A 27,853-nucleotide genomic window follows, 5' to 3' on the forward strand; every position below is an offset into this window, starting at 1 on the left:
ACAGTTTGAAAGGAAGCCCCAAGATGCACTTTCAGAAGAAAAAAGAGCTCCAGTGAAAACAAAGCACCTTTAGCAAAGGAACCATGGGTTGTCTCCGAGAGGTCGAGGGTGTGATCCCTGGCCTCGCTCAGCAGGGTCGGGGTCTGGCATTGCCTCCAGCTGCGGCATGAGTCACAGATGTGACTCGGATCTGCTGATGCTGTGGCTGTGGCATAGACCAGCCGCTGCAGCCCCAGTTCCGCCCCGAGCCTGGAAACTTCCATGTGCCGCAGGTACAGCCCTAAAAAGAAAAAGAGAAGGAAGAGTGAAAAGAAAGCCCCCACGCCCGTCCCCAAACCAATGCCCCCTGGGGGTCCTGTCCTGCCCGTCCCCCCCAGGGCCGGTCCATGATTTCCGTGGATGGAACTCAGGGTAACGCAGTGTCTCATCAACCCAAGAGTAGAGGGCCAGGCTAGAAGGCGGCAGTGGTGGCCTGGTGCACAGGTGGCTCTGCAGGATGTGTCCCCAGGGTCCCCCCGAGGGTGGTTTTGCCTTGTGTTTTCCTCATTCGGGGTTGATGGGGGCTGACAGGCAGCCGTGGTCCCCCGGCTGCCTTGTCTTGCTTATTTGTGGGACTAGGCCAGTCTGCCCATTTCCTGCTGGACCCGCAGGCCCTGGCTCTCCCTGCCTCTGCACCCCGGTTCTGGTGCGAGACCTCGGGCTCCAGTTTGGGGCTGGCAGAGCTGCCTCCTGGAGGAGGGGGCCTGCATTCCCAGATCCAATCCTGGTCTCCCCAGACGGGTGTGCCTATCACACGTCCCTGAGGGGGCTGCCCGTCCAGGTGTGAGGGGATCCAGCCCCACCCATGTGTGCTGGCTGTGGGAGCTTCCTCTGCAGAACTGGCCATAAGAGCCCTCCCTTTTTGATGGCTGGTCTTCTTGTTATTGTGTCTTAAGCATTCTTTTATAAAGCATTTTTTTCATCAAAGAAAATTCTTTATTCAAATGATCAAAATGAATTTGAGGTGCTCTGTTGGCTTTGAATTGAAGAAAAAGTCCAAGGTAAAAAATGGAAACAGGAGTCCCTGATGTGGCTCAGCAGGAATGAATCCGAACAGGAACCATGGGGTTGCGGGTTCGATCCCTGGCCTCGCTCAGTGGATTAAGGATCCGGCATTGCCATGAGCTGTGGTGTAGGTCACAGACGCAGCTCAGATCTGGCGTTGCTGTGGCTACATTGTAGGCCTGCAGTTGTAGCTCTGATTCGACCCCTGGCCTAGGAACCTCCATATGCCCTAAAAAGTTGCGGTTTTTTAGGTGCAGCCCCAAAAAGCAAAAAAAAAAATTAATTAATTAAAGAATAAATAAATAAAAAGATAAAAATACAATACTGTAAGTCAACTATACGCCAATAAAATTAAATTTTAAAAATAAACATTTTAGCTAAAAAAAAATGGCGGGAGTTCCCACTGTGACTCAGCTGTAAGAAACCTAATATCCACGAGGACCTGGATTCGATCCCCGGCCTCGCTCAGTGGGTTGAGGATCCAGTGTGGCTGTGAGCTGTGGTGCAGGCCGGCAGCTGCAGCTCCCATTCAACCCCTGGCCCAGGAACTTCCGTATGCCATGGGTGCAGCCCTAAAAAGACAAAAAAGAAGAAGACGAAACAGCCTAGGCCTCTGATAAGACTGGCTCTTGTTTTTTATTCTTCAAATTTTTCTTGGTTGTTCGTGAACCTTTATTCTGCCCTATAGATTTTAGAATTAGCTTCTAAGTTCTATTTTAAAACCAACAAAACCTGGAGGTCCCGTCGTGGTTCAGTGGTTAACGAATCTGACTAGGAATCATGAGGTTGCGGGTTTGATCCCCGGCCTTGCTCAGTGGGTTGAGGACCCAGTGTTGCCGTGAGCTGTGGTGTAGGTCGCAGATGCGGCTCGGATCCCGCGTTGCTGTGGCTCTGGCGTAGGCCGGTGGCTGCAGCTCCCATTAGACCCCTAGCCTGGGAACCTCCATACGCTGCAGGTGCGGCCCAAGAAAAGATAACAATACATCCATCCATACGTACACACAAACCCAACAAAACCTGTTGCGATTTCGCCGGCATGTCGGGCTGGATTAAGCAGGGAGCACGGCCGGCTCAATGTTGATTCTTTCTGTGCGTGAACATTCCCCGCTCGTATAATCCTGTTTCATGTCCTGCAATAAAGTTTTACGATTTTTCCGTCCAGATCACGTGCACGCCTTGTTCACAAGTACCAGCCACCCCTTCTGGGCTGCAGAGCCTTAGGAATGTCTGCGACACCAAAGTCAATACTTCTGCTCTTGGCCGTCTGCTGTTCCCTTACTTGTTTCTACCTGCTAACCTGCCTTAGGGAGAAGGATATTAACACTCCCCACAGAGTCGATCTTGCCAATTTCTCCTTGACGTTCTATCCGTTTTGACTTTACGTTGGTGAGTGTGTACGAATTTACAACTGTTCTCTTTTCCTGGTGAGCTGTTTCTGTTCTACATCTAATCTAATGTTAATAAACATTACTTTTCTCACCCAGTGTATAGTTTTGCCTTTTTTAAAACCCGTGTCTTTATATTTGGGAGTTTGTCTCTTGTATCCCTTGGAAGCAGCAGGCACTGGTCGATTTCGGTTTGAATCCAGGAAGAAAATAAGACTCTACATTTATTTTTATTGACTTATTTTTACCATCTTTTCAGCATTTTCCATTTGCCTCTTTTCTGCCTCCTGGTTGAGGGTTCTTCCCCCACTTTTCCTCCTCTCCTGGTTATTTTTATTCTTGTAGCTAACACTGTGTGAGTTTTTTGCCCATGCCCAAGCCATGCACACGTTTCTAGGCCAGGGATTGAACCTGTGCCACAGCAGCAACCCATACCACAACAATACTGGATCCAGAGTTCCTGTCATGGCTCAGTGGTAATGAACCCACCAGTATCCGTGAAGATGTGGGTTCGATCCCTGGCCTCGCTCAGCGGGTTAAGGATCTGGAGTCGCCATGCGCTGTGGTGTAGGTCATAGATTCGGCTTAGATCCTGTGTTGCTGTGGCCATGGTATAGGCCAGTAGCTGAAGCTCTGATTCAACCCCAAGCCCGGGAACCTTCATATGTCGCGGGTGCGGCCCTAAAAAGACAAAAAAAAAAAATGAGAGAGAGACAATGCGAGATCCTTAACTTGCTGAGCCACTAGGGAACTCCCTTTCCAGGGACCGCTTTTAACACACTTTTTAATGTAATGAGCCCTGAGGCTCACTGGCACGTTCACTCTCCTTCCAACCAATGCACATGCCTAAGGCAGAGTTCGCATCTGCTCTCTCCTGAGTATTTCCCAGGAGTTCTTTCTTTCTTTTTTTTTTTTTTTTCAACCCACAAAGTCACTGGTGCTGTTTCAGAGTTAACGCCTGCTTAGGGAGCTTCTGGGCTCCCCTTTCATCTTAAGACCTCGCTCTGGGCTCAATCTCCTTAAAACAAACTTTTGGGAAGGTCCCTGCGTGGGGTTTGGGGTTCGTTGGTGGTCAGCTCTCTCAACCTCAGCTTATCTGCAAACATCTGTATCGCATCCTGGCTTTGAAATGGGAGTTTGTCTGTGTGAAGGATTCCAAGCCGCCGTTGCATTTTCTCGATATTTTAGGACCTTTGTCGCTCTTCTGGCTGGAGGTGTGCTGGCAGCATCTCCCGCCCCCTGGGGTGGAAATCCATCCTTTCTCTGTCTGACTTGAAACTCCCTCTCTTCCCGGTCTTTGCTGTCTGCAGCTGGACGAGAATGTGTCTGTGCGTGAATTTTTATTTTTATCTGGTTTGAAATTTGATTTGCCTCCTGCATCTGAGAATACGGTCTTTTATCGGTCCTACTGCCTTGATCTTAAATTCTATGCTTTTACTGCTATTTTTTTTTTAAGAGCATCCCTGGAGTTCCCACTGTGGCACGATGGGATTGGCAGCATCTCTGGAGCACTGGGAAGCAGGTTCAAACTCTAGCCCGGCACAGTCGGTTAAGGATCTGGCATTGCCACAACCGTGGCATGGGTTACGACTGTGGCTCAGATCTGATTCCTGGTGGGGGAACGCCCTGTACCGTGGGAAGGGAGGAAGGACAGAAGGAAGGAAGAGAGGGGGAGAGAGAGAAAGGGAAGAGAGAAAGGGAAGCGAGAAGGGAGGGAGGGAGGACACAGAGGGCACCCCTCCTGTTTTGCACAGAGTATCGTGTTCCTGACTCGTCCTCTTGATCCTCTCTCAACACTTGAAGCATTTTGGACACAAAACCACTGACCAGCTAAGCCCCGATGGGTCCGTGAGGGCTGGAAATACTGCTCCTCACCCAGCATGGTCAGGGCCAGGCCGCTCCCCAGGGAGGTGGCGCCGTTCTTTGAATATGAGGCCATCAGCATGCGCAGCGCTGGGTGACGGGAGGTGCCACAGCTGTCTATCTGTGCACTACGTGGCGTAGCCCCCATGGAAGCATCCCCCATTTCCCCAAACCGGAACCTCTAATCCGTCAGGATCCCGGGCGCAGGTGAAGGAGCACACATGACCTCAACACCGGCCCGCAGAGGGCGCACTTGAGCTTCTCCACAACCGCAGCGCCCCACCTAGTGCACCCCACCTGTCTTAGTGACCTTGCTAAGGACACTGGTCAGGTGGCAGCTTCTCCCATCTCGCCTGGGGAGCTGCTCCACCTCTTCACCTCCTGAGCCTGTGGGCCCCTCCCTGGTGCTCTGGTGAGGCAGGGCTGGCATCTCCATTTCTACTGGGAGTCACCGCGACGACAAGCAGGACCTCCGTACATGCCAGGACGGCCCCGACGCCACTCCCGGGTTTATGACCCCGAGTCCTGGGCAGAGCGTCCCAAGCCACCTCCTCTTTGCTCCCCAGCCTTGCACGCTGCACCCTTCCCCCCGCTCCCCGTCCAGTCCCCTGAAGACCACTCCCACGGGTGAGCCAGACCCTGCACGCCCTGCGCAGCCTGGCCCTGGCGACGCTTCTGGAATCGAGTAGGACTTCATCCCCCATGGGACGTCTGACTTGGGGGGTGGGCCTGGCAGGTTTCCAGGTAAGGGGGGGGAAGGAGGGTCTCCTTCTAAGGGAGAGAGGCCGCTTCTGAGACCCAGCGGTCGGGGACCTTGGAGCCCCGGACCCGCAGGCTTGTCTAAGGCTTTCCCTCCCGAGCCTCGGGCCTCCTTCCCACCCCAGGCCTGGTCCTCAGCCCAGGAGACCTGTCGAAGTCGTCTGGCCGGATCGCCCTGTGGCTCTGCCTCGTGACCGGCCCAGTTGTCCTAGACTGTCCTGGTTTTCGCCGTGAGAGTCCCTCACCCTGGGGAGCAACTGCCCTCAGTCAAGGGCAGTTGGTCCCCTGCTTACTGCCAGATCGTGGGCCCGACGGTCAGCACAGGCTGATGGCAAGTGGGGTGACAGCCTCTCCAGGAACAGACTCCGAGAACCCTGCTGACGGCCTGCGTGTCCGTGTGCAGCCAGCAACCAGAGCCAGCGGAAGCCATCGCCCTTTAAATCAGGGACACATCTGCTGACACTGAGCTCACTAAGGCGAACTGAGGCCTCAAGCGAGAGCGGTAGGCGGTTCCATTTACTTTGAAAACGCAGAACTGAGAATTAACAAAGGTGAGGCGAGTGAGCTTAGTCAGTGGAGGAACGGAGGTTAATGCATCCGGGGACAACATCCCGGGCCGAGTTCCTCTCACGATGACACGCTGATTTTCCAGCAAAGGTCGAGAAGTCGTCTGGGGACAGGGCCAGAGCGAGGACGAGCACAGAGGCTTTTCTTGGTGGGCACGACGCCATCCTGCCCACAGGCCTTCGCGGGTGGAGCGGTAACCCCTCCCTGCAGCCACCCCAGGGCCTTCTACCACCAGGCTGGAGCCTCCGTGGCCACACAACCCACTTAGAGGGTGGCCCAGACTAATGGCCACTTAAAAATGCATGACCTCGGCTCCGGCCAGGTGCTGGGTGGCGCTGGAAGATCGATCCCGAGGTCTCTGCAGCGGGCGCTGCGGCCCTGGGATCAGCATCTTTGCCGCTTCCCGCCCACCCTCCCTGGCCTCCCGGGAAAATGCTGCCACCCTAAGCTTGGTCACCGGTTCCTGTCTTGGGTTGTCTGCAGAGCCGGCTTCAGGGTCTGCACGTGTGTGTGACATCAGGACAGACCCAGGGCTGTGGGGCTCAGGCCACTCTTGGGCTCGTTTCGCACTCGAATGCGTTGAAGAGCATTGGTGAGCTGGCAGGTGCCTCTCATCCTCCGCGCCCCACGCCCGCTGGCTCCCAGCACGCCCCAGCCTCAGCTCAGGCTGCAGGAGCCGGCGCTCACAGCCCCGCAAGGCACCACATGACACAGCGCCGAGGGCATTGGGACCACAGCCCCCCAGCCGAGAGGGAAGCCCCTTTCCTGGAGGTGCTGTCTCTGCGTGTCTCTGCTGTGTGGCCCCTCTCGTCGGGGCCCAGCCTCCTCTGGCAGGACTTGGCTGTGACCAGCGCAGCCGGAGCGAGCCCAGGGGTGGCCCCTTGTGTGAGTGCTTAGTCATCACAGATCAGAGCCCACTCTAGGGTCTGCGACTCGTGGCATTAGCTGCCAGTGACAGGGATCCTTCTGACAGTGGGAGGGAGCAGCCTGCCCACGATGAGAACGGTGCCAGGTCTGCGCCGACCTGCTTCAGCTCGACATGGTCAGGGCCAGCACCAGTCTGCGGTGGAGAACGAGACGGGCTGTGGGGCGTCAGCCGGCCAGCCCCCCAACACGCGGGACGTCCCGACATCAGCAGACACCTGGAAGGAGCTTCGAGAGCCCAAAGCCCCAGGGCTGCACCTCCACTGGTGGCACTGAGCTCCGAGCCAGCTGGCCGGCCGGGGATTTGGGAACTGAGGGGCCATGGGGCCCAGGAGGCTCCAGCAAGCGGGAGCAGCAAGTGACAGCTGCCTGGGAAAGCTGGCTCCCAGCGGTTGCCGTGGTTACCGTACAGCCTCCACCGGGGACACAGGGGCCCCGCCTCTGAGCAAAGGACCAGCCTGCTATTAAAGAAAACCCTTAAGACGGTGCTTTTTTGTAAAGAACCCCAAACCCGTCTGGTTTTATCAAGTAGGACGTCTGACTGTGTGCAAAGTTCAGATGAGAAAATCACTCCTGTCCAGGAGGGTGCAGGAACGACGGACGGTCTATTGAGTTTTTCTGAGTAGTTCATGCACTCAGCATATAACGCAGGACATGCGGGGAGGACCCAGGCTCTGGGGGCCTGTCCACTCATGGTCCCTCCCCCACTCCCCAGCCGCTGCTGTGGGTCTGACGGTGGCGAAGGCATCGTGACTGCGATGGACATTGCCAGTCTACACCCGCAGAAGTGGCTACACTAATCCCCCTCCCGCCAGCAGTGCAGGAGGCCCGTCTCCCACTGCATCAACCGTGCAGCGTCTCATCACACCTGGAGTCTTGCCAATTTGATGAGCGTGAGGCAACAGAAATTTCGTAGTGCTCTCTGTCCCGGGTTCCTGGGACAGGGCTCCTGAAGCCCTTGTAAACCCCCAAGTGACAAGAGCACTGAGAGTGTTTTGGGCGACTTGGGGGGTTGGGGGTGGCGGGCTCTTGGGTGGGGGCTGGTCTCACCAGAAAGAACCAGCCAGGCTTAGAAGCTTGGCACTCCCGGCCCAGCCTTCCATTCTTAAGAAGACAGGGGCTCAAAACGGAGGTAGTAATCGGTCCCCAGCCCTGCGTGAGGACAGAGTTTGTAATGGGTCTTGCCCACATGAGGAAGCCTCCATAAAATCCCATAGTGTGGGCTTGGAGAGCCTCCAGTTTGGTTGGCACAACCACCAGCTGGGAGGGTGGTGCAGCCCAGCTCCCCGGGCACAGAAGCGCCAGTTCTGGGGACCCTCCCCAGACATTTCCCTGAGCGTCTCTTCCATCTGTGTGTTCATCTGTATCCTTAAGCATGTCCTTTGATAAGCTGGTTGATGGAAGGAAGTGCTTCCCTAAGTTCAGGAGCTGCTCCAGCCAATAAACTGGACCCAGGAGAGGGTCATGGGAACCTCCAATTTGTAGCCAAGTCAGGAGAAGTTGCCGGTTGCCTGGGCACCTGTTACTTACAAATCGACATGAGGGGTGGTCATGTCTTTACCTCTTTTTATTGGGTTATGCTTTTTCCTCTCGATTTTTAGGAGAATTTTATATATTGGAAAAATTAGCTCTTTCAGATATGTTATCCTTTTTTTTTTTTTTTTTTAATGGCCCCACTTGCAGCACATGGAAGTACCCAGGCCAGGGACTGAATCTGAACCCCAGCTGCAACCTATGCCACAGCAATGCTGGATCCTTTAACCCGCTGTGTGGGGCCGGGGATGGTACCTGCGCTTCCACAGTGACGCAAGCCGCTGCAGGCAGATTCTTAACCCACTGGGCCACGGTAAGAATTTCTATGTTACCATTTTTTTCAGCTTGTCTTTGTCTTTTGATTTTGCTTATTTTTTTCCCAGGCATACATTTTTATTTTTACATACATTCATCGGTCTTTTATTTTTTGGTCTCTGGATTTTGATACCTTTTAGAAAGGCCTTCTTCACTCCAGGGTCATAGAGAAATTTGCTGTATTTTCTTTTAATAATTTCCTCGTTCGCCATCTCCATGTAAACCTACCATCTCCCTGGGCTTAATCCTGGCGGAGGATGTGGGGCATGGATTTAACTCGCACTTCGACTTGGGCACTTTATGGTCCCAACTTAATTTATTAAACGTCTGTCTAGCTGATGACTCTTTTTCAAATATCCGATAAGCCTCCAAAGCTCTATGAGACTGGAACTGATTCTTTTTGATAAATAGACCCAAAATGATAAGATGGAGGTAGGATTTGTCTTAGTGGCTGGGATTCGATGAGATAAATATGTCCACCCTTTAGCACGTGGTAACTGCTAGTGACGGTATTTTTAAAAATGAGGAGTTCCCGAGCTGACTCAGTGGACTGGTATCTGACTAGTATCCATGAGAGTGAGGGTTTGATCCCTGGCCTCGCTCAGTGGGTTAAGGATCCCGTGTGGCTGCAGCTGTGGTGGAGGCCGGCAGCTGCCGCTCCGATTCCCTAGCCTGGGAACTTCCATATACTGTGGGTGCGGCCCTAAATACATAAATAAACAGAAATCATTGCACTGAATCAGAATCACCCTGGGACGCAGAATCGCAAAATCAGCCTGGGTGGTGTGGGGGCTGCAGGGCAGTGGGCACATGAAAGAACAGAGATGTCTTCTTGTCGCCTGAGTTCGGCTGCTCCTGAGAATAGCTGTTCCAAGAGCAGAAAGACAACCTCCACGTCTTTATTCAATGCCTCTCCGTCGCTCCTCAGACGTCCAAGTGATTTTCATTTACGTTCATCTTCACACCCTTTTGGTTTGAAATTCCAACGTTATCACATACACTAAGTTCCCATCTGTATTTGGGTCTACTTCTGATTCTCTAATTTTGCTCCACGGGTCTGTTGGCAGCTCACAGTTCATACCCCCGTTTCAGTTCCGGGCTCCGGGAAGGACGTTCCAGGGGCGCCTTGGGGCTTGCCTGCTACTCTTCCTTTACAGGGTTTTGTTTAATTTTCACATCATCTTTGAAACCAGCCTTTCTAGAAACAGAAAAATAAACCTGTTGGTCCTTTGAGTTGTAAATCTTGCAGGAAATTTAGAAGTCAACTCAGGGAGGATGGGCGCGTCCAGCCCACTCGGTCGAGGGGGTCGCAGCTGAGAGCAGGGCTGGTGTTTCCACCCCACCCGAGGTCTTCCTCACCTGTGTTCGAAACATCGCTCGTTACAACCATTCAGATACTTTGTCTTCTTTGTGTTGCTATTGTGAGGTCCTCTCTCCCATGTGTTCCATATGGTACACACACGCACACGCGCACGCGCACACACACGTGCACACACGCACACGCCATCTACCTATCACTATATTTCTATAGACACATGGGAATTCTATTGCATATTAACAAAATACTAATTTTAATTTATTTTTAGTTTTTTAAATATTATTTTAATTTTAATACTATAAGAAACCTGCTACATTCTCTTACTTGCGCTCATTTAAAATGGGTTCTTTATGGACCCTGATTTTCAAAATAGCAACAATTCTTTTGCCTCTAATTTCTTTCTCCCGCCTAATCGCGCTGGCCAGTATCTAGGTCCCGTTAATCAGGGGCAGGGGCAGCGGAGGCTCCTGGCTTGTTTCTGACTTTGATGAGAGTAGCTCCAAAGTCTCCTCATTAAGGTGCGGCTAGCGTTGGGCTGGTGTTTACGTGAGTGTGGGACCCACGTGTTGTATACGCTGCTGTGCGAAGGAGACTCCATCGATTCCTGTGTGTTTTCTTTTTTTAATTCAAGAATGACCAATGAATTTGGGAAATGCCTTTTCCAGATTTACAGAGATAATCATACGGGTTTTATCCTTAAATCTATTCATATGATGGGTGTAGCCTTAGACTGTCTACTATTAACTTGCCTTTTCACTTTTGCTTCAAACGCCACTTGGTAACTGGTTATTCTCTACCAGTGGATGGATCCTATCTGCTAAATCATTTTTAGCATTGATATTGGCAAGTTGCACTGATTTCTAGGCTTCTCTTTGCGTGCAGTCTTCCTCACATTTTGGTATCAACAGTGTACTTCTTCCATTAAAAACAGTTCTCAGTTTCCTTCTGTCCCCACGAGCTGGAGTAACGGTGGGTAGACTCTTCCTGGGAAACGGCCTGATTGGGTGAGATTTGGGGGTGGGGGTGGGGGGCGTCTCTTAAACACCGTTTTCTATTTCTTCGTTGGAAATTGTCTGTTTAGTCTTCCTATGTTTTCCAGAGTCGATTTTTTACTTAGAAAATTAAATTTCATCCTGGTTTAACATTCAACAAATAGTTGCTTAAATTAAATTAGTACAAATTAGACATTTAAACGAAAAATGCTTTTTCTTGTTTCTGTGGTTATTTCTCACCTTTTCATTTTTATTTTGAATATTTGTACTTTCTCCACCTTTTCCCTTCACTCAGTAGCTAGTCACTTACTTATTGTTTTGCAAAGTGTCCGATTATTTCTTTCTACAGCTTTCTATTTCCTCACTGCTTTTGTCTCGATTAACTCTTTGCATTTTCCTATCAGTTATTTCTGTTTTTCACTTTCTAATCTTTGAATCAGTGATCAATTTGTTTGTTTTCATGCTTCCTTCTTAAAAAACTGGCATAAGGCTGTGCGGTGTGTTTGAATTTCAGGCAGTGTGTTTTCCGGGAAGCCCTGCTCACAGGCCCTAACATGCCGTATTTCCATCACCTTTGGTTTCAGGAATTGTGCAGGTGCATTTACATCCGCCCTTTGATCCAAGTTTAGGAAAAGAGAGAGTGTCTTTTCAGGCTGCTCATTTTGCTATCAACGTCTGGGACTACGGCTTCATGCACAGGAAATCTTGTGCTTTCCTGCCACCCGGGAGGCCTTCCTGTGTGATGCCCCCGTGGAGAGGCCTCCCTCCCGCGCTCCTTCCTGACCGCCTAGTGAGGCCTCCAACACGGTTGCTTTCTCTGCTGGTTCTGCCTCTGACTAAGGAGCAGAGCCGGCGGCCTCGCTCTCTGTGTCTCCCACAACCCAAGGGTGACGCTTCCTCCTTCCATCCACGTGGAGAAAGAACTCGTTCTGCCTGGGGCGCCTGGGAGGACAGCGTGTGTCTCCGCATCTTCTCGGGCTGCCTGTGTCTGCAGGTGTCTTGGCAAAGTGATGTGGGGGTGGGGGGGGGGCCTTGGGGTCAGAGGTGGCCGCTGGGCCTGGAGGAGCCGCCCTGAAGGCCAGACAGCCAATAAGAGACCCTTTTCTCAGAAACCCCACCTGGGGCCTCTGCGCCGGCTGCGGCCATCAGGACTGAAGGCATGGTGAGCCAGCCCCCAACACCGTGTGGGCCAGGCTCCATCGCCTTCTGCCACCTTTGATCACGGAGCGCCTGGCCTGTGTGGCCAGGGACACCTGGCTGGTCCCCTCGAGGCCTTCAGCTCCCACTAGCCCTGGCTGAGGCCTGCGGGTGGCCAGGCCAGGCCAGCAGGCGGGGCCGTGGTCCTCAAACATTGCTTCCACATTCATTACAGGATTCAGGGAGGAGTTCCCATTGTGGTGCAGTGGAAACAAACCCGATTAGTATCCATGAGGACACGGGTTCAATCTCTGGCCTTGCTCAGTGGGTTAAGGAGCTGGCATTGCCGTGAGTTGTGGTGCAGGTTGCTGACGCGGCTCAGATGCTGTGTTGCTGTGGCTGTGGCGTAGGCCATCAGCTGCAGCTCCGATTAGACCCCTAAACTGAGAACCTCCTTATGCCACAGGTGTGGCCCTAAAAAGACAAAAAAAGTGGGGGGGGATTCAGGGAGAAAATGGGTTTTCTAGTAATAACAATTAAGTACTCTTGATGTTCAAACCAAAGCATTTTAGGGGGTTAGTACCTGCAAATTATTACCTGTAGGATGGATAAACAAGGCCCTGCTCTACAGCACAGGGAACTGTATTCAGCATCCTGGGATAAACCATAATGGAAAATGATAAAAAGTGTGTGTGTCTAAAACTGAACCACTTTGCCGTAGAGTGTGGACAGTAACACAACAGCGTGAGTCATCGGCCCTTCAATTTAAAAAAATTTTTAAGTCACATTTTAATTCTTAAGCATATACAATGTTTTCTGTCAATTATATCTCAATAAAACTGAAAAAAATAGGAAAAAATTACAAAGAAGCCTTTATTCCATGTGGTTTCCTGATCCAGCCGAGTTTCCGGCCAGCAAGGTAACCAGCACACAGGCAGGACGTGGATGACCCGCTGGTTCTCAGCAGCCAGGCTGAGGCCGCAGCTGTTTAGGCTTTAGGGCAGGTGCCTCCTCTGTGACATGGATCAGGCTGTGTCTTGGGGGAGGGGGTGGGCAGGACAGGGGGCAGGCGGTGTCTTTGCCGGTGGCCCCAGAGAGAGGAGGGGGCGCGTGGGGAGAGGGAGGCGGGCAAGGGCCAGGAGCTGCAAGCGCGACTGTCACTGAGCTGGCTGTCTCTGCAGGCACGGAGGCTTGCACGTGGGTCCACCCCTTGGCGAGGGAGGGCCTGGAGCTGCTGTTTCTCTGTCCCTTCCCGTCAGCCTGCTCTGGAGCCCCCAGCAGATCCTGGAGCGGGGGCCCTACCAGTGCCCTAGCCACCCAGCTGCACCAGAGTCAGAGCGAGCTGTGGGCACAGGGCCTGGGGGGCCCAGCAGGTCTGCTGGAGTCTGTGGGCATCACACAGACCAGTATGACCTGACACCTTCACATCGTGCCAGCCAGGGAAGGGACACGCGGGGATCTGGGGCGGCTGACATCACCCTTCCCGCTTATGCCAATGAAGCTTTGGAGGGGAGCACCTGCCCTGCACTTCCCCCACTCTCCACTGCCCCCAGGTCCTGATATTGGGTGTGCCAGGGGCTCCACAAGGGGCACTAGCTCTGCTTCCGTGGCTAACCCGGACCGCAGGTGGCTACTGCCACCAAGGGAGGGGGCGACCCCCTGGGCTGGAGAACAGCCCAAGAGGGAGGACGGAGGACACACGAGGGCCTCTGAAAGGTGGTCGCCTCTGCCCCCCGCTCCCCCGCCTGGCAGGGACCCAGGGGAGCGACTGGGGCACGGAAAGACCTCTCCAGGGAAGAGCTCAGCTTGACATGAGAGAGCGAGATCCAGGCCGCCCGAGAGCCAAGAAAAGGCAGCAGCCAAAAATAGGAGCGCTGACCAGTGTGTCCGGCAGTGCCATCCACAGCACCCGGCTTGATTTCATTACTGCTCATTATTTAAGTCACATTATGCAGAATAAAACCTGGGGAGAGGATACCGCTTCTGTACAAACGTGGAGAGTGAGCCCTTATGAAACAACGTGCAGCGGCCGCAGCGGTTAACCGGGAACGGAGCCCGTTATCAGGACCCAAAGGAGGCCAGGCAGGGCCGGGGCTGTGGCCAGGGTGGCACCCGCTCTGCCCTTCAACCTGCTGTGCCTTGGGCTCTTCCTGTAGAACATGGGGTGACGTCAGGGCACCGCGTCCCTGCTCTGTGGCCTCTGGGAGCTGATGGTCACCGCGTTCCCGGCGTGGCCACCAGGCAGCTGCTCGCCAAGCTGCCACAGGGCAGGTGCTTCCTATCTGTGCCTCCACTTCCCCGTCTGTGAAATGGAGACAGGACTACCTCCGCTTGGGGCTTTGGAAGGAATCGGCTGGGTAGCATGCGTGTTTTGGAGGGAAAACATTCCATTATGACCCCTGCTTTCAGATGAGAAGTTGAGGCTCGAGCGGGAGGAGGGATCTGAGTCCAGGTCCCTGCTCAGAACCTGCTGCCCAGCCGACCGCGTGGCTCTGGTGTTTGGGGCACACGATCGGGCCCCTTACAGAACCGTGGGAAATGCAGATAGGCGGGAAAGGGGGAAGAAATCACAGCCCGAGAGAGTCCCTGCCAGCATTTTGATGCATTTCCTTCCAATCGCTTTTTAATAGTTTGGTTTTTCTGTAGTTGTGACCACATCACACCTTCATGTTTGCTTTAGGATTTAAGTTTTTTAAAAGCCAACGTTTATCCCTTTAAAAATGCTCAAGAGATTTTTTTAAAAGGTCCAAAGGCCTAAAGATACATCCGCGTGTCAGATGAGATTGCAGGCGGGTGCTGACTGGAGGTTTCTGCGTTAAAGTCTCAGTTTCGACCTGCTCAATTCTAACCTCCACGGTTCTTAAAGCTGCAGAGTGGCGAATTCTTCCAACTTTAGGCAGAGTTCATCAAAGATACCTCCCCAGTCCCAAGGATGAAAACAGCAGCAGTGGCAATTATTGAAAGGGCAAGAGAGAAAATTTTACGATCTAGGAATCCACCGTTTTACATTATGAGGGTTCCCAGATTATCATAAACCGTTTCTCAACACTGAATCTCCATGGTGGCATCGTAGTTCAGCAAAAAAAGATAGCATACTTTGGAGTTTCCGCTGTGGCTCAGTGGGTTAAGGACTGGATGTCATATCCATGAGGATGCAGGTTCCATCCCTGGCCTTGCTCAGTGGGTTAAGGATCCAGCGTGGCCACAAGCCACAGCATAGGTGACAGACAAAGCCCAGATCCGTGCTCGCCACAGCTGTGGCCTGGGCCGGCAGCTGCAGCTTCAGTTCGACCCTGGCCCTCGAAACTTATTTCAGTCGCTTTCCATTTTTGGCTGCCACCAGTGGTGCTGCAACATGTGTTTTTATCCATAAAGGTTTGGGGGAGCTTGTTTCCTTAAAGAGATCCAGCAATGGAATCGTTGGGTCAGAGGATGAAAGGGTGTCACCGCTTTTTTAAAAGGCGGCATCCTGTAGTTCCTCAGTGTCGCCTTGGGTTAAGGACCTGGTGTTGTCACTGGCTTGGGTTGCTGCTGTGGCATGGGTTTGATGCCTGGCAGGGAGTTTTCATGTGCCATGCGCGCGGCCCAAAAAAAACCCCAAACAAATTAAAAGGTGGCATCTCAGAGAATCCGCCAAGGCAGAGAAACCACAGCCCAGGCGTGCAGACTGCTGGCTCACCACAGCCTCCCCTTCCTCAGAGCCCCCCTCCCCATCTCAAGTTGGTTGGTTTGTTTCTTTCTTTCTAAGGCCACGCCTGCGGCCTGTGGAAGTTTCCAGGTTTGGGATTGGCATATGCTTCCTACGGTATGTGGAAGGACGGGCCCCTCTGCTGGGCAGCACAGAGAGCTCGACCCAGTATATTCTGTGATCACCTGTGCGGAAGAGACCCTGAAGGAGAAGGGACGTGTGGACACGGAGAACCGGATCGCTTTGCCATACACCCGAAACTAACACGGCGTTGTAAAGCAATGGAAAATAAGAAGGAGATTTAAGAAACTGTTACTCCTTCCGTGTCCCTCCTGAGGACTGTCTGCCGTCCCGAGGCTATTCTTCATGGAAGGTTCGGTGGAAGGTATGCATTCAAACGTGGACAAGGAGATGTCTGCGCCCAAGCGCCAGGACCCCTCTGCCTCCCCCTGCACAGCGTCGGGCCCGGGGATGCTTCTGGTGAGCAAACACGTGCAGCTACACGGGCGCCACCGGGCCGAGAAGCACCGAGAGCAGGACAGGGTGTCCCTGGTGGCTTCTTTGGACGCTGGTGAGTTACCCCTTTCCAGTCAGGGCGATTTTCGTGAAACTTTTACTTCGAGGTCACATGCGGGTGTAAGAGAGGCCTCATGCACTGTTTGTGTAACAGGGAAAAACACACCTGACTCCACATTGGACGTGTGTCTTTACTACCGCTTTTGCTCAAAGGAATCACTAAACGGTTGTCGCCTATAGTTTAAGGGACACCCGCAGCCCACGTCTGGGAACTCTGCCTTCCACGCCTGAGCTGAAGCAAAGGTTCTGGCGTGCACCTCACAGGAAAGGGCCTGAGCAGGCCCGCCTGCGAACGGCTGCAGGAGAAAAGGAACAATCCTGCCCCCTCCGGAGTCTGGCTGGAGCCGGGAAATACTCGCAGCAGCAGTTTGTGGCCCTTGAGGGTTTACCTCTCACCGCCTCCCCGTCTTTATTCCATACAAGAAACCAGCATCCAAACCCAGGCAGGGGCTTCTTTGGGGCACTGGTCCGCCGTCCCTTTGCTGGCTTTCTGGATAAAGTAGATATTGCCACCCCAACATCCTGTTTCTCAGTTGCTTGGCCTGTTGTGAGGCGGGCAGGGTGGGCCTCGACTTGGTGACCATCCCCCACTCCCCCCAGCGGCAGCGGGTTAGAAAACAGGCACAACTTTGCAGCAGGATGCTGACCCTGGGGTCGCCCAGACCCAGAACATTCCCTGAACACGAGCCCCCCCCCCCCCCCCCCCGGCCGCTGCCCACTTATAGCCACCTCCCTTCTCTCCTTCCCCCGCAACCACCTCCTTAACCCCTGGCAACCGCCAATCCATTCTGCGTTCCTATAACTTTTCATTTCAAGAATGTTGCATAAATGGAATCACGTGGAATACAACCTTTGGGAGCTAGAGTTTTGTCGTTCACCGTAATTCTGTCGAGATCCGTCCAGATGGCCTGGGGGCGCCACACTTCAGGCTTTTTGTGGCCGCGGAGTGTTCCGCAGTTGGGCAGACCACGCGTACTTTAACTGGTCATCTGTCCGAGGACCCCTGGGGGGTCTCCAGTCTTGGGTGACGAGGCATAACCCGCTGTGAACATCTGCTGGCTTGCCATTTGTCGTGGCACAGCCATCTGTGGAGAGGGCCCGAGCCCTGGGGCAGAGCACCCCCGGGGGGGCCTCGATTTAGACAAGCATATACAATATCCCAATACATAATTGAACAGGCTCTTTGCAGCCTGGAGACAAAGTAACAGGCTACCAGGAAAGGCCATTTGGGCTCCGGTTCCAGCAACCTTTAAAAACGCAAATGCTGTCTCAGGAGAAAAGGATCTGAGACAAAAAGGACGGACGATTAACGGGAATAGCGTCATTTTCACCAATACTGAAAGGAATTTGCTAAATCAGTACTTATGCTGACTTCAAGCATTTTCTAAATTCCCATGTGAAAAAAAAAATCCTCTGATAGGTCTGCTCCGGGCAAAAGAGCACAGGGACCCCCACTGCCCATGAGCTGGAGCGTTGGTTGCCTGGAGAGAGTGGGAGAGCTTTGCGTCCCCTTCCCTCTGCCCAGAAGGAAAACTCTTCTAAACCAGAGACTTGCAGATGGCCGGCAGCCCCACGAAAAAATGCTCAACATCACTAATTATTAGAGAAATGCAAGTCAAAACTGCAATGAGGTGCCACTTCACTCAGGGTAGAATGGCCACCAATAATAAGCCTACAAAAAACAAATGCTGGAGGGGGTGTGGAGACAAGGGAACCCTCCTGCACTGTTGGTGGGAACGGAAATTGGTACAACCACTGAGGAGAACAGTATGGGTACCTCAGAAAACGAAATACAGAACCACCACATGACCCAGTAATCCCGCTCCTGGGTGTGTACCCCGACAAAAGCTTCATTCAAAAGACACATGCACCTGCTATGTTCACTGCAGCACTATGCACAACAGCCAAGACATGGGAACCACATAAATGCCCACTGACAGATGAATGAATTGAGAAGATGTGGTACATGGACTTCCCCTAGTGGCTCGTGGAAATGAATCCAACTAGTATCCATGAGGATGCGGGTTCGAGCCCTGGCCTCGCTCAGTGGGTTAAGGAGCCAGCAATGCCGCGAGCTGTGGCGTAGGTCGCAGACACGGCTCGGATCCTGCGTTGCTGTGGCCGCGGTGTAGGCTGGCAGCTGTAGCTCCAATTGCGACCCCTGGCCTGGGAGCCTGCGTGCGCCCTGGGTTCCTGCACATCCTTTCAGGTGACACCGGGCCACGTGTTGGTCCTCTCTGGTTTTCATTCTTCTGTCATTCCTTCCCTGGTTCCTTTTGGATCAATAAACTATTTTATAGTATTCCATTTTACTTCCTCCACTGACTTCTTCGGCAAATCTTTTGTTTATTTATTTTTGTCTAGTGGTTTTGCTTTAGGGCTGCGTACACGCACCCTCATGTCAGGTTCTGTTGGGTCAGGATTGTGCGACCTCAGCCGCATCTCCTCAGAGGCGACCCTTCTCGTCCCCCGCTTTGAACCTCGCACCAGAAATACCTCACACCTGCAAATGCAACACTCAAAGATGCGAGACATCTTTTAACCCCCATCCTCTGTGCTGTCACGACCAAATCTTTCACTTCTGCATACATTTTAAAACCATGATACAATGTTGTCTGACACAGTCAGTCGCTGCTACGGAAATCATGGGAAGAAGGAAAAAGCAGAGCAGCTGGTGTCCCCTAGCGCGGCTCTTCTCGGGGACTGTTCCCTCCTTCCCGTGCCTCTCGGTGTCCACGGCACATCATTGCCTCTCACCCTGGAGAACACCCTATGGTGTTTTAGTCCCTACCCGCTGGCCACAGAGTCTCAACTTTATCTGGAAATAACTTTAGCTGTTCTCCTTTTTGAGAGTTTTTTTTGGCTGGACGTGTAGTTTTTGACGGAGTTATTAAAATTCAGCACTTTCAAAGTTTATACCACCGTTTTTTGGCTTACATTGTGTCTGATGCAAAGGCAGTGGAAATTCTTATGCCCTGAAAGTAACCCATCTTTTCTTGCTGGCTGCTTTCAAGATTTCCTTCTATATGGTTTTCATCAGTCTGACTGTAACGTGCCTATGTGTGATTTTCTTTGTAAGTGTTTTACTAAGGTTTTCCTGAGTTTCTTCCCTTTTTTTTTTTTTTTTTTTGGCCATGCCTGTGGCATGTGAAAGTTCCAGGACCAGGGGTTGACCTGGCACCACAGCTGTAACCAGAGCCACAGCAGTGACAATGCAGGATTCTTAACCCACTGAGCCACGAGGGAATTTCACATGGATTCTTGTGTGTGTGTGTCCGTGCCCATGGCATGGGGACATTCCCAGGCCGGGGAGCAAACCCACGTCGCAGCAGCAACCTGACCCACAGCAGTGATAGCTGAGGCTTTCCCGAGTTTCTTGATCTGCACATCAATGCTTTCCACCAAATGTGTGGATTTCTGCCCTCTTCTGAGAGCCTCCTATTAGATCTGTGTTAGCTTATGATATATTGTCCCCAAGGCTCCGTTCCTTTTTCTTCAGTATTTTCCTCCTCTTCAGGGTGAATAACTTGTGTTGATCTGTTCTCAGGATCGCCGACTCCTTTGCCCTTTCATTGGATTCGTTTTATGCTTTCTATTACTCTGCTGTGAGTTCCTCTTAATTCAACTTTCATTCGGTTCTTTGAACACACTTATTATAGCTGCTTTATAGTCTTTATGCATAAATAAAACATCTGGGCCACCTGGGAGTTGGTTTCTATTGACTACTTTTTTCTCGACTATGGTTTAGACATTCTGGTATTTTAGTTTTAATTTTTATTTATTTTTTTTTTAGGGCCGCCTCTGTGGTACATGGAAGTTCCCAGGCGAGGGGTTAAATTGGAGCTGTAGTTGCTGGCCTACACCACAGTCACAGCAACGCCAGATCCTTAATCCACTACGTGAGGCCAGGGATCAAACCCCCATCCTCATGGATACTCGTCAGTTTCTTCATTGCTGAGCCATGACAGGAGCTCCCATCTGGCTCATGAGTGTCTAGTCCATTTTTCACATATATCGGGCATTTGCTGAATCATAAGTCGTAGTGACTCTGGACCATCCCTCACCGAAGAGTCTTGACTTCTGCTGGCTGGCAGTTCACTCTGACTTTTTATGGGCTTAGTTTTAAACTCTGTCAGGTTGGATCTGAGGACTGTCCAGTGGCCCCGAACCCCTCCACCTTGGCAGGATTCAGTGTCCAAACTCTGTCTCTCTTGCAGACCTTGACACTCTGTTAAGGCCAGTGTAGCATAGGCCGTATTTTAGGGTAAAGGCCAGCAGTCTGTGGCTCAATGCCACATTTAGGCCACGCCCTGTTTCCACATGACCCTTCAGCTAAGAATGGTTTTTACATTTTAAAATAAAAAAAGCCAAAGAAAAATGTGCGACCAAGACTGTATGTGGCCTGCAGAGCTAGAACACTGATCTGGCCTCAAGCTAGTGTCTCAGCTGAATGCCCTGGGTATTGAGAGCATCAACCAGGTGCTTCCTCTAGGCCGGCTGGGTCTCCAGCCTTTGTGCCATTCTTGACTCCACGACACCACTTCCTGTTAAGTCCTACGGAATCTCACCCAGTGAGTGCTGAGCCCAGCTGAAGCCAAAGGCTAAAGAGGACACCCCCACCCCGGATTTCTGGTCCTCCATCCTCAGCTCCTTCCCCGCCAGGGCTCTGTCTCACAGGCTCCAGCTGCCCTCAACTCTGACCTTTGCCTCTTACCCTGGCCACAGTGCACTATGCACATTTAGCAGCTGTGTTCACAAACGATTTCACACGCGTTGCCTTTACTTCATTTGCAAAGATTACCCCACACCTACTCTCCTTGCCTAAGACATGCAGGTGCAGCTAAAGTCGGATTGTGTTTTGTGGCGTTCGCAGGAGGTACCTACTCCCTGGGAGGCTCTGGGTGGCTAGGGGTGGGGAAGGGTTGGGACACAAGTCAACGGCAGTCCCTTATTCGAGAACTTTAGTGTCACGGAGACAGGAAACTAGCCTTGTGGAAACTCAAGAGAGAGGTGGTTCCTTCCAACTACGGGGGGAACTTAGTGAAATTCGGCTGTCAGGCCAGCACAGAGGAGGAATCGTGGTGCGGGAGGGTCTTTGGTTGTACTGAGCAGTTGTATGCTCTCGTCCTTCTTCATGGAAACAACATTATTTCTTAAAACCAGTATAGCAAAAACAAACCAAGACCAAGGGTTTTGCAAAGGGTGACTGCCATTGAGCTCAGCGATGGGAATTAACCCGGTGTCTTCACTGATTCCCTGGCTTGACCCAGGCCTGCGGCCTCCGGCCAAGTCACCAGGCCAGCTAATGGGCAACAGTCCCACACGGGCGAGTCCCACACAGGTGAGTCCCCTTGGTGTGGCCAGTGCCCCCAGGGCGGGCGGTGCCCGTGTGCGCACGGGCTGACGGCGACCCCCGGGGCCGTCCTCGGCGTCGGGCCCTGGGGGCAGGGGTGGGGGAGTGGTGGGCAGTGCTCGTGGGCGCCCCGCGGCGCGTCCCGGCTGCCCCCCTCAAGCCAGCCCTGCCTGTCTGCCCGAGGGCGCCGGCCTGGGGGGAAGCTCCCCGCCGTGAAGCCCCCACGGCGCGGGACCCACGCGGGCTTCGGCCGCCCAGGCGCAAAGGGAACCTCCGCCGAGACGCGCGCAGCCCCTGCCGCCTTTCCGTCGCCGGAGGGCGCCCGCGGGGCGGAAGGGCCGCCCCTTTCAGCCGCGCGCCCCGGAAGCGGTAGCGCCGCGCGCCGGCGCCGGAAGTGGATGCGGCGGGCGGGCGGCGGCGGCGGCGTCGGCGGCAGCGGCGACGGCGGGCGGCTCTGCAGCTGCCTCGCGCGGCCCGGCGGGCATCGCTGTCGGGGCCGCGGCGTCTCTCAGCCTCGGGCTGGCCCCCCGCGGCCTCGGGCTGCCCATGGGGCGCGGGGGACCGGGCCGGTGACGCCGGACGCCCATGGACGCCCCTGAGGAGCCGCTGCCGCCGGTGATCTACACCATGGAGAACAAGCCCATCGTCACCTGTGAGTGCCCGGCAGCGCGGGAGGGGGCGGCGGCCGCGGCGGGCAGCCCGGCCCGGGTCCCCGGCCCCTCGGCCCCCGCGGCCCGGCCCCCGCTCTCCCGGCCCGGTCGCTTCCTGGAATGGAGGTGTGGCCGGGGCGGCGGCGGCGGCGGCGGGGCCCCTGAACCCGCAGGCGACCTTCGACCTCTCCGGGGCCGACCTCCGACCTCAGCGCGGACGCCCTCCCGGGCTGTCCCGCTGCAGGTGGACCGCGCCGGTGACGCGGTGCGCCCGGGATGGAGGGCGCGCCCCGTCCGGCCGCAGGCCAGGCAGCTCGCCCGGCGCCCGGGGCCCGTCCTGACTCCGGCGGAGACGATCTCCCCCCGGCACACGGTCCCCCCGGTCCCGACGTGGGTTCTCTGGCTGCGAGCGTGGACGAAGTTTGCGTGCGGGCATCGTGTTGGAAGACGTGGGTTTGCACTTCAGTAAAGTGGTGAATAGTGGGACGCAGGGGTCCGTCGGAGCGCGGCACAGACGCACTTGCTGAGGCACGACGGCCCCGACGGCGAGGCGCTGCGAGCCAAGACTCGCTGCACGGGCGGCCTCCTTGGCTCTTCCCCGCAGGCCCCGCCGAGGCGCTGGTGCAGAGCAGAAACCCACTTTACCGACGAGGCCGTTAAGGTTGGGGCGCTCATCCACGCTCTGGACTGCTAGGTGGGTGGGTGTAGGGTTTTTAGGGTTTTGTTCGGGGGCTGCGTTTATGCCTGCCCAAAGGAATTGTTTTTCTTTTACGGAAAAAACTTCCTCTGATTTCTCCAATCGTAGCTTTAGAATGAAATACTTTCAGAAACACTGAGCTTATGGCAAGCGTTGAAATATTGGCTGACATTTTGATGGTTTGCCGAGAGATTTTTCGCACGGGTAGGATTTTTGACTTTTGACACTGTCTCATCTTCAGTGAATTTTTTCAAATAGTCTTCCGTGCTTTGAAAGGAAGCGGGCTTCCTATAGCAAAATCTGGGCACTTAGGCCACAGTGGATCGTTCTGTAGGTTTTGACAACTCCTGTTTCTCCCCCCCCCCCCCCGTTTTTTTTGTGAATAGTGGATACTCCTTATGCCTCCTCTTGTCAAGTCCTTGAGAAATTGTATATGTAAAGTTTGTTTGTTGCTTTATCTTTAGCTGCTAAACTTTCTTAGGGAAGTGGACCGTGTCGCCTCTAAACTTGGACACTTGTGTAGTTCAGCAAAGCTGTTTTCTCTCTTCACTGGGACACTGGGCAACTGAAAGGCTTACCCAAGACCACACCTTCCGTCCCAGAGAACTGGGGGTGTGTAGAGCTGATGGGGAGGCTGTGCCCTTGGCAGGTGCTGTCCATAGCCTCGGGGAGGAGGGGCCGGGCTCCAGGTGGTCTTCTGTCAGGTGTCAGTGTCTTTCAGACCCTGGGGAGTCCTCCCCAAGGGCCTGCCTGCCCTGAGCGCCGGGTCAGTGCTGCTTGTAGAGGCCCCCCCGTATCTATCTAGATGTCACACCCTCAGCTGACGTCATCACAGCAGTGTGTCTGTGGGCAGACGTAAAACACACCTGAAGAGAAAGTTCCTAAAGCTCCGTTGGAGTCAACCTTGACCCAATGGGGAAATCCTCATCCTACTGTTTGCTTATGAGTTTCATGTTTACGCACATGTGGGGCAGACAGCTAAAGGACAGTTTCCTTTCCTGCAGATTTATTGGAAAAGCTCTGTTGGTGGAGGTTTGCCCAGGGTTTAAAGCCTAATGAATACGTATTGTCTGCACTCCCGGTACCTCTGTTGTAAAAGGCACAACCATTCATTCATTGGAGTCTCCGAAAAGAAAGTGGCTTCCGTAAACTTTCAGAGAAAGTTAGCTTGAGACGTAAAAAAGATCCCTTTAAAAGTTGAAGATTTTTTTGCCTTTTAGAAAGGCTGACTTCACTGTTCACACTTGGAATCAGCTTTGGGAGATCCGGGACTGAAGCCGCATGAGCTCGTGTTGTCCTGGTTGCGCTTCACCTGCTCTGCATCTCGTGCCCTTCTTGTAGCTGCACATGCTTTGCAGCGAGCAGCTGGTCTAAGCAATTTGGCCAAGGATAGTAGGAAAATTGCTTTTAAAAAGTCCAGCCAGAGACTTTGCTGTTAGGTACACAGCTCCCTTAGAAGGCGGCGGTTTAGTTTTCAAACGTCTGCTTACGTCCTCTCCTTTCCTGCTTTTCCAGCCGTGGCACCCCGAGGAGGTCCGGCTTTGTTCATTGTCAAAGGAAAGCAGCGTTTATGCTCGTGTTCAGTTTCTTTCATGGAATTTAGGATGTTTTACTTTGAGTAAAAATGAATTGCGCACCCGCCTTTCTGGGAAGAATGTAGAGTGTCACCGGTTCCGGTTCCGGTAAATTTAGGAACTGTTTCTTTGAGGCCAGGAGAAGAATGGAAAGTCCCCAGAGATTAGCGGGTTTTATTACTTGAAAACTTTGCTGAAATATTTAAACAATATTCTGAAGCGACTTAAATGTCTTAAAGGCCTTCAGTTCATCATTAAAATGTTCTCAGCCTGCTGCCTGACATCCCTTGGTGCGGAGGGACCTCAGCGGAGGATCTGCTTAGACCATGGAGACGTGTGTTTCCGGATCCTGGAGGGAGCCTGAGTTGCACAGGGATGTCCCCGGCGGTTAGTGGTACCGGGACGTGACGCCTCTGGGTGATGAATCGCCTGATCCTGGCCGTTTCAATACCTGTAGTGTAACTCACTAATCACGGAAGATGCTCGTTGGAACTGGAACACATCGGCAGATCCATTTGATCTAAATTTAGGTTACAGGGAGTTTGCACATGGCTCTGGTGGTGTCGCTTCAGTGGCTCGAGCTGCTGCCATGGCGCAGGTTCGGGAACTTCCACGTGCCGTGAGTGCAGACTTTATTTTATTTATTCATTAATTTTTGACTGCATTTGCAGCATGTGGAAGTTCCTGGGCCGAGGATTGAACCTGAGCCACAGCAGTAACAGTGACAATGCCAGATCCTTAACCACTAGGCCACCAGGGAATTCCAAAATTTTTTAAAGTTACAGCTGAGACTTTTTTCCCAGCCACTGGATCAGTTTTCTGCTTTGGAATAAAGACTTAGGTTTTTGATCTAAAGGTTTGTTAGGAAAGATATGGTCCTTTTCCAGCTGTCTCATTTAGCCAACAGTTATTGTAATTCCACTGATTTGTGGCTTTTCTTTTCTTTTTTGCTTTTTAGGGGCCATACCTGCAGCATATGAAAGTTCCCAGGCTAGGGGTCGAATGGGAGCTGCAGCTGCCAGCCTGCACCACAACCATAGCAGCATAGGATGCTTAACCCACTGAGCTAGGCCTGGGGTTGATGATCCCTCATCCTCATGGACCCACAGCAGGAACTCCTGTCTGTGGCTTTTCCTAATTGACTGTCGGCGTCATGCCTAAGGTAGCACATGGCGTCAACGTGGAGTTGCGTAGTATCTGGAAATAATGGCGCTCCATCAATGATCTGTTCTCACATTGGATGTTGCTGCTTTAATCTTCCTCAATCTCTATATTTGGGGTTCCCGATCTGACATTATACTTTTTTTTATTTTTATTTTATTATTATTATTATTTTTTTATTTTTTGTCTTTTGTTGTCGTTGTTGTTGTTGTTGTTGTTGTTGCTATTTCTTTGGGCCGCTCCCGCGGCATATGGAGGTTCCCAGGCTAGGGGTTGAATCGGAGCTGTAGCCACCGGCCTACGCCAGAGCCACAGCAACACGGGATCCGAGCCGCGTCTGCAACCTACACCACAGCTCATGGCAACGCCAGATCGTTAACCCGCTGAGCAAGGGCAGGGATCGAACCCGCAACCTCATGGTTCCTAGTCGGATTCGTTAACCACTGCGTCACGACGGGAACTCCTTATTTTTATTTTTTATTTTTCAATTTTTTTTTTAGGGCTGGCCCTGTGGCACATGGAGGTTCCCAGACTAGGGGTCGAATCAGAGCTGCAGCTGCCAGCCTACACCTCAGCCACGGCATCGCCAGATCTGAGTCGAGTCTGCAGCCTGCACCACAGCTCCCGGCCTTGCCGAATCCTTAACCCACTGATCGAGGCCGGGGATGGAACCCAGGTCTCATGGATGCTAGTTGGGTTGTTACTGCCGAGCCACAATGGGAACTCCAGCGGGAAAGGCAGCAAAAATGAGTGGCTCTGTAATGCTTTGTACCTGGTTGGAGTTTGTTCTTTCCCCCTGTAGGTTAAAGCGTGGAATGGTGCTTGTGATTTAACCAGAAAAGTAACTCGAAGTGTCCCCTTTTTGAATGGATACGTGTGAGTGCAGGTACTTGGTCTGTCGAATTCTTAAGCCAGGAGGGCTCAGCCCTGAGAAGAGGGAGACGTATTTACCCCAGGAAACCGCAGTCGCAGGGGCTGTTTGCCGGCAGGGGTTGAGGCGCTCCCAGCCCTGCCTCCCTTCTTGAGAAATGGCTTCTTCCCGTGCGATTAAAAGCAGGCCGGACTTGCGTGTGTGCCTTCTCCTGCCTGTGAATGGGGACGGGGTGTGCGGTCTCCTCCGGCGATGTGGGCGTTGAGCGAATACGTGTAAGCCCCCAGCAGAGGGATGCGTGTAAAAGCTCAGCTGCTCAGCGGAGAGTCCTCGTTCTCTGTTCACAGCGGCTTTAGCGTCTTCAGTAATGTTTTTTTTTTTTTGAAGTGCTAAATATTCTTTATTTGACGTTATACATAAACCACACTGAAATGCCTTTCAGGGATACCCTGGTGGCCTGGTGGTGAAGGATCCAGTATTGTCAGGGCTGCGGCTCGGGTTCAGTCCCTGGCCCGGGAACTTCTCCATGCCATGGACGCCGCCAAAAGAATAAAATAAAATGCTTTTCATTAAGTAAATGACAGCATTTTATTTTATTTTGTTTTTTATTTTTTGTCTTTTTAGGGCCGCATCGGCAGCATAGGCAAGTTCCCAGGCTAGGGGTCAAATCGGAGCTGCAGCTGCTGGCCTCCACCACAGCCACAGCAAGGCGGGACCTACACCACAGCTCACGGCAACGCCGGATCCTGAACCCACTGAGCGAGGCCAGGAATCAAACCTGCGTCCTCATGGATGCTAGTCATTGGTTTCCACTGAGCCACGACAGGAACCCCGAAAGGCGGTTTTTAGATACAGAGAATTTCAATTAAATTGGCGTAGTTAAGACCAAAAAGCGAAAGTGGACATTGTCAGTTTATCTTCGGCTCTTTCTATAGCAGGGTAGTGAACACAACTTGAAACACAAGTGGGTCTTGTTCTGTTCTATGAGACAGTGAAGGGGTCCTCTCAGTATTTAAATATATTAATATGTCAAGTTATAGAGATCTCAGGATAAAACCAGTCTCCTAGAGGTTGGGGAAGGTGTTCACCATCCCCCGAAAAGTTTAACATTCTTTGTTCAAGTTCATTCATCTTTTTGGAAGGGAAGCAGTGACAGAACCTGTTGTACCGGAATTCCTACCCAAATTCAAAAAGCTGAGCAGTTTTTTGCACAAGCCAGTCTTACTGAAATCAGGACCGTCCCAAAGAAACAGCCCATCAGCCGCTCCTGAGCCGCACTCCAGCGTATGCGGTCCGTCGCAGCCCGGTCCGCCTGCAAAGTCAGGAGACGTGGATTCGGCAGGGACCGGCCAGTGATGGCGCGTCAGTGGCTCTTCTGGGACAAGCCGGCAGTCTCCTGACTCTCCCGTCTTCCTGACGCCAAGAGCATTTTCGCCCAGGGACGTC

At 52.9% G+C, this 27,853-nt stretch overlaps 1 protein-coding gene across 6 annotated transcripts in view; it reads left to right on the top strand.

Moving 5' to 3' along the window:
* Nucleotides 1-21,882: 21,882 nt before the first annotated feature.
* TRAPPC10 (trafficking protein particle complex subunit 10) overlaps nucleotides 21,883-27,853 on the top strand; it is a 77,110-nt gene continuing 71,139 nt past the window's right edge. For 2 of the 6 annotated variants that reach the window (XM_047797583.1, XM_047797601.1), the window contains exon 1: nucleotides 21,918-22,106. In XM_047797583.1, the coding sequence (XP_047653539.1) occupies nucleotides 22,040-22,106 (67 nt within the window). In that variant the 5' untranslated portion in view covers nucleotides 21,918-22,039. Of the gene's footprint in view, nucleotides 22,107-27,853 lie in introns of all 6 variants that reach the window. The other 4 variants (XM_047797592.1, XM_047797611.1, XM_047797573.1 and 1 more) reach the window with 3 other exon arrangements.

The sequence above is a fragment of the Phacochoerus africanus genome, chromosome 1 (assembly GCF_016906955.1).
Source record: "Phacochoerus africanus isolate WHEZ1 chromosome 1, ROS_Pafr_v1, whole genome shotgun sequence".
Lineage (NCBI taxonomy): Eukaryota > Metazoa > Chordata > Mammalia > Artiodactyla > Suidae > Phacochoerus > Phacochoerus africanus.